Source organism: Stomoxys calcitrans, chromosome 1 (assembly GCF_963082655.1).
Source record: "Stomoxys calcitrans chromosome 1, idStoCalc2.1, whole genome shotgun sequence".
Classification (NCBI taxonomy): Eukaryota; Metazoa; Arthropoda; class Insecta; order Diptera; family Muscidae; genus Stomoxys; species Stomoxys calcitrans.
This window is the reverse complement of record NC_081552.1, coordinates 243,546,936-243,553,798: the sequence shown is the minus strand read 5'-3', so window position 1 is coordinate 243,553,798 and position 6,863 is coordinate 243,546,936. Positions and strand designations below refer to the sequence as shown.

Here is a 6,863-nt window from a genome sequence, read left to right as displayed (position 1 = left end):
GAGGCTCAAGATGTCAAGACCCAAGATCGGTTTATATGGCAGCTATATCAAAACATGAACCGATTTGGCCCATTTACAATACCCACCGACCTACACCAATAAGAAGTATTTGTGCAAATTTTTAAGCAGCAGCTTTACTCCTTCGAAAGTTAGCGTCCTTTCGACAGACAGACGGACGGACATGGCTAGATCGACATAAAATTTCGCGACGATCAAAAATATATATACTTTATGGGGTTTCAGACGAATATTTCGAGTAGTTACAAACAGAATGACGAAATTAGTATATCCCCCATCCTATGGTGGAGGGTATAATTACAAAAAACTTTAGAAGGGCAATAGTTTTATTTAAAATACTTTTACTATTTCCAATGTTAGACATATGCAGGAGGAGAAAATTGCAATCCCGGCCAAAGGCCAGCAATTTTTCCCACTTTGAAAGGCAAATAGAGTTTTATTTAAAATAACAATAACAATTTCGTAAATTTTCCAAATAGGGGTCAAAATACTCAAGACACCATAGGTCCTTCCCTGGTCAAAATTTTGGACATTGCATTGGATATTGCCTAGGTTGGACTTCTTCTCCCTAAGTGGGGGTTTTTGGCCCCTGGGGGGTCCACGGGCCCGAGCCCCAAAAACGAACTTCATATTCGGGTTCCTGGGGTCAAAATTAGGGGGTATGCAAAAAATTTGTTTTACCCGGTAAAGTACAGTTGCCATAGTTTGCCATGGCTGACCGTATCAAATGCCCTGGAGAGGTCCAGTGCCACGAGGACTATCCTATCATATGTCCTGGGCATGTGAGCCACCCCATATACGTAGCATTCCACTGTCCACAACCTTTTGCCGCGCCCTTTAAATGAAGTTAAGTTCAAGGCAAATGTGTTAAACGTTTCAACTGCAGATGGACTTTCTTATATTCAGGGTTTTTTATTTTGCTGGAAACAAAAAAAGACAGCATTTTAAAACATACATCTTAAGTTCTTAAACACATAACAAAACCAAATAATTGTACTATTCAAAGCTAATATCAATAACTTCAAGTAAACGGCGGTAAGTAATTTAAATGATAATTCGTAGTAATAAAATCTTTAAGGAATATGGTAAGGAAAAAGAAAGTTAAATCGATAAAAAAGTTATTCGCATTTTCCTTTTTTTTGAATAAGGTTTGTACCCCACAACATAGATGCCTACAATATCAAACTTTAGGGAAAAAACCAAGTCTTGCTAAAATCCAGGCTTTTTCCTTGCATTCATTGGCTGTAGTAATTGGTTTTAGCTGAAATTTATAACAGCATAGCTCTCTCTCTCCCTCTTATCTGCTTCTCCATTTCTCCAAAAACGAATTGACAATTTTAGCTACTTTTTCCGGTTCGTTTAAATGCACATGGTGGGTACCCTCTATTGCATGATATTCGAAATTGGGTTTTTGTTGTAGTATGGCCAGCACCTCTTCTAAATATTTTCTTTCTTCGTATATGGGACCACCTAGGGCTTTGATAAATAGATGCGGACATGTTATTCTGCGACCCATTTCCACTGGCACCTCTTGCGAGAAAGCATAGAACAAGGAGGCTTTTAAACGGCTATCACGTGAGAAATAATATTTATGCGGCTCATGGGTGGAAGGCTTTATATTGCGCTTCAACAGAAACTTGCAGGCTTCCAAATCTACGGATTTACTAGTGCCCGTGTGTAATCTCTCCACCAACTGATCCCATTCATAGGCTGGGGGTTCACTTTTATTGCGCATTCTTCGTTCTATTTTCAAAGCACCCTGCAAACGTTCTGAGTAATTATCTATAATCTTATCGGGCGATCTCGTGAGGGGCTTCAAAACATCCAGGCTTATCAGCAAATCAACTTTGGCAGGAAATAGAGCGGCATAAACAAAGCTGTTAATTGCACTCATTGAGTGAGCGAGAATGGAGATTGTATCCCATTTAAATTCCTCCATGAGGCGATTGATTAATGCCACATAATCCATGGAGTGATATTGAATGCCTTCCGGCAACCAGGAAGATAGTCCATGCCCAGGCATATCCAATGCCAGAAAAGCTCTTTCCCGTGGCAGATAAGGGGCCAAGGTATCGAAAGTGCCCGCATTATCCTGCCAGCCATGTAAACCAACCAAAGGTCTGTCGTGTTTGGGTCCATACCATTTGCCAGCGATATGACCCCAAGGTACGGGTACTTGGATTTCTTCAAACTGCAAGAAAGCACAGTAAAATAATTAAAAAATAAAAAAAATCATTGTTTTTGATTGCTTACATCTCTGGTGGCATATTGAACATTCTTTGGTTCATTGGCCATTGAAATAAATGAATTCTTCCTTAATTGTTGACTAAACGATCTAACTAAACATAACAGTTGCGTTCTTTTCAGCGTAGCCATTTAAACTGAAAAGGAAAGAAAAATTAAACATTATTAAAAAAAATCTTTAGGATAAAAATTTAAAGTTACACAATGTTGATTTGGGCCCCACTTGAGGAGTATTTATACCCTACTCCACTACTGTGGTACAGGGTATAATAACTTAGTGAATTAGTTTGTAACACCCAAAAGGAAGAGAGATAGACCCATTCTGTTTGTAACACCTCGAAATATGCGTCTAAGACCCCATAAAGTATATATATTCATGATCGTCTATCATTCTAAGTCGATCTAGCCAAGTCCGTCCGTCCGTCTGTCTGTCGAAAGCACGCTAACTTTCGAAGGAGTAAAGCTAGCCGCTTGAAATTTTGCACAAATACTTCTTATTAGTGTAGGTCAGTTGGTATTGCAAATGGGCCAAATCGGTCCATGTTTTGATATAGCTGCCATATAAACCGATCTTGGGTCTTGACTTCTTGAGCCTCTAGAGGGCGCAATTATTAAACGATGTTATTGACATTTTGCACGTAGTGTTTTGGTAGCACTTCCAACAACTACGCTAAGTATGGCTTACATCGGTCCATGTTTTGATATAGCTGCCATATAAACCGATCTTGGGTCTTGACTTCTTGAGCCTCTAGAGGGCGCAATTCTTAACCGATGTTATTGAAATTTTGCACTTGGTGTTTTGGTAGCACTTCCAACAACTACGCTAACTATGGTTTAAATCGGTCCATGTTTTCATATAGCTGCCATATAAACCGATCTTGGGTCTTGACTTCTTGAGCCTCTAGAGGGCGCAATTCTCGTCCGATTTCATTGAAATTTTGCACTTAGTGTTTTGGTAGTACTTACAACAACTACGCTGAGTATGATTCAAATCAGTTCATAGTTTGGTATAGCTGTCATATAAACCGATCTTGGATCTTGACTTCTTGAGCCTCTAGAGGGCGCAATTATAAACCGATGTTATTGACATTTTGCACTTAGTGTTTTGGTAGCACTTCCAACAACTACGCTAAGTATGGTTTACATCGGTCCATGTTTTGATATAGCTGCCATATAAACCGATCTTGGGTCTTGACTTCTTGATCCTCTAGAGGGCGCGATTCTCGTCCGATTTAACTGAAATTTTGTACGTCGTGTTTTGTTATGATATTCAACATCTGTGCCAAGTATGGTTCAAATCGGTCTATAACCTGATATAGCTGCCATATAAACCGATCTTGAGTCTTGACTTCTTGAGCCTTAAGAGGGCGCAATTCTCATCTGATTTAACTGAAATTTTGCACGTAGGGTTTGGTAGCACTTCCAACAACTACTCTATATATGGTTTACATCGGTCCATGTTTTGATATAGCTGCCATATAAACCGATCTTGGGTCTTGACTTCTTGAGCCAATAGAGCGCGCAATTCTCATCCGAGATGGCTGAAATTTTGCATGAGGCATTTTGTTATGACTTCCAATAACTGTGCTAAGTATGACGTATATAACCTGATATAGCTGCCATATAAACCGATCTGGGTCTTGACTTCGTGAACCTCTAGAGGGCGCAATTCTCATCCGATGACAGCTTCTCTCATGACCTTCAACATACGTGTTTAATATGGTCTGAATCGATCAATAGCTTGATACAGCTCCCATATAAACCTATCTCCCGATATTGCTTGAGTTCCTACAAGGCGCTATTCTTATCCGAATGAAATGAAATATTGCACAATGACTTCTACAATGTTCAGCATTCATTTATGGTCCGAATCGGACTATAATTTGTTTTTATTTTCATTTGTTAGGTGTCTGTAAGGAAAAGATTTATTTTCTTGCGTTCTTTCTTTCTGCCACTTTTTCCGTGATTTACGTTTCTTTGCTAGTAAATCACGGATTATTTTTGGATATGTTCCATCGGTAAGATTTGAGATAAGGGGGGCTGTGTTTTCCCTTGTTGCTTGTTTTCTTAAGAAAACTAGCACACTTTTGAAGGGAACTAAGCTTTGAGCGGTACATACACGTTTTTTAAAACTTAATCAGAATTTCTCCAAATCACACATGCGATTATTTCTAAGAAATCTAAAATGACACGAATTAAGTTGAAGAAATTGTAATGGCCCTACTACCTACCGATGACAAATCTCGATTTATTTGAAGCATTTTTTTTGTAGAGTAACAACTCATGTTTGAATGTATGTATGGTTGACCTTTATCAAGTGATGAAGATATGATGACTATGGTGACTAGACGATATTTAATAGTTCGCCGTTGATATATTTGGATAAGCTATCTTCCAGGTACCTAGGAAAGTATTGAACATAATTATATTGACATAAATAAACTTTTACCACATAGCTTAGTATAGTAAGCTAATAGATTATAATCTAGCAATTGCGATAGATATGAATGTAATGGCACAATGCAAATTAATTACAAAAATGTGTGTGTGTGTGTGGCCACTGATAAATATCGAGTAATTTTTTTGACATTTTAGTGGGATTCTCCTAGATTCTACAGAATTATATTTCAAATTTACAATATAAAACCTTACGTCTGGAGGGAACAGCTTCTTGGTCGTCTTGTGTTTCGCCTTCGAAGTTCAATGATTGAGTTTTTTAAGAACATTTTTTATTAAAATCTTTGATGACACAACTTGAGGGTAATAAACTCGAAGCTTCAATTGCGGAATTTGTATGATATCTAATACCATTCACACAGATTTTCTCCATGTGGCGATAAGTCATATCTACGATGACTAGTTCATAATAGTTCAAGTTTAGTTGGTTGATTTCACTGATAAACTATTCATCTTGTAAAGGCACATGTAGACATTGACGTTAATAAACTCATTCACCCTTTAAAATTTTTAAAATACTTACAAAAATTGGCTTCTATCTCGTCTTCCCGCGAAATTCTATCCTAGAATCCTAGATGTTCTGTCTTGACCACCTTACGAATTGGTTTTTCGACTTATGAAATGTTCTCTTTTATTTACACTAGATGTACATAGTTAAAGCCATAATGCCAAGACCATGAATGAACTTCCTCAATCAGCTGGAAGAATTCAATGGGGTTGCCAGATCGTTGAAAGGAGTACACAGCCAAAATAAATTCTATTCATCAAGGCGTTTTGGCCGCCGAATGCAGTTTACTGGCTCCTCACCGAGTCCATTGAAAATAACATATATTGCACAGTCTGGCATGCTGATTCCAATGATATACAACATTTTTGGTAAACAGACCTGGCTCTTGAGAAATAGGCTTCGAAAGGATAAGGCAAAACTATAGAATAACTCGAGAGTTTTCCAACCGATTTTTACTAATTTAACATCATTGAAAAGCTTGTTTCCCGAGCTTTCAGATGCATACATTTTTGTGTGAAAATATGTTTGTGTTTGGGAGTTATAAGCAAAAAACTAAATTTTTATCCCAAATTTTGAGAAAAAGTGGTCTAATCTTAAAAAGTGACCGATATTAACTATATATTTTATCTATGACATTAAAGTCGTTTCCCAGACCTTTAAGTTCATATATAAATTATAGGTTAGGTTAGTTTAGGTTGTAACGAGGGTGCAGATATTAATCCCTTAATGCCATAATGCCCTTATGGCAATTTCACTGTCGGGAAATATGTTCACACTCGACGTCCTCGCGAAAGCACCACACCACTTCACGCATTCCTTGATCGCCCGGATCTCTGCCGATGGCAGTTGGCACTTCTGCCATATTCATTTACAGTTACCCAACAACAAAATGTTAAGTGCACTGTATGTCAAAATTAGTGATAAGTGCAACCCTGATTTAGTGTATGTGACTAGTTTGCGCCAGTTTTGATGTCTCTCCCGAAGTCCACGGCTGGTAGTTGGTTCAAAGTTCTGCCTCTATGTTACTTTTTCCCTCTTGCATCCGCCGAAATCGGAGCAAATTTTCTTAAAAAGGTATTTACTGACCTTGCGTGCACTCTTGGTGGTCGGTTTGCCTTATTGAACTTACAGGCGATTGTTGTCAAATTGTTACCAACTTCTTCTGGACTCATGCATACGATATGGTGTAGCTCATCCACAAAGGAAAACGAAAAATTGAATCTTTCCTGCTCGTTTTGCGTTATAGGCACGGCTAGAACCACCGCCCCCTATATGTGAGACCTTTAAATTGAAATAACTGTCAAGTATGTCTTTCTGCTGGCATGGTCAATTTAATGCCTACCTTTTTATAACAACAGCTCAGATCTGAATTCCGGGGGCCATGAACCAAAACGGATGGCCGAAACACCTTCACAGTTAAGAAACACCACATCAAATGAACTATTTCTTGTTTTAGAAAGAACAAACTCAATTTACTCGATTTATGTCCTCCCACTCACTTTTATAATAACTTTGACACTATTTAGATGCCAACTGTTCAAATAAAACTTTCTTGCCATACCAGAAGGGTTGAGCTTAAAATTGCAAGCGACACTATTCAGATGCCAACTGTTCATATAAAACTTTCTTGACATAC

At 38.1% G+C, this 6,863-nt stretch overlaps 1 protein-coding gene across 2 annotated transcripts; it reads right to left on the bottom strand.

Moving 5' to 3' along the window:
* Positions 1-991: 991 nt before the first annotated feature.
* LOC106094384 (probable serine hydrolase) lies at positions 992-5,407 on the bottom strand. Of its 2 annotated transcripts, none has more exons than XM_013261594.2 (3): positions 5,243-5,407; positions 2,272-2,399; positions 992-2,209 (listed from the first exon to the last, which is right to left on the bottom strand). In XM_013261594.2, the coding sequence occupies exons 2-3, from the start codon at positions 2,392-2,394 to the stop codon at positions 1,316-1,318; spliced, it is 1,017 nt and encodes a 338-aa protein (XP_013117048.2). In that variant the 5' UTR covers positions 2,395-2,399; positions 5,243-5,407; the 3' UTR covers positions 992-1,315. The 2 variants fall into 2 exon arrangements, with proteins under 2 accessions (XP_013117048.2, XP_059217083.1); XM_059361100.1 differs by lacking the exon at positions 5,243-5,407 and adding an exon at positions 4,494-4,664.
* Between the last annotated feature and the right edge of the window lie 1,456 nt (positions 5,408-6,863).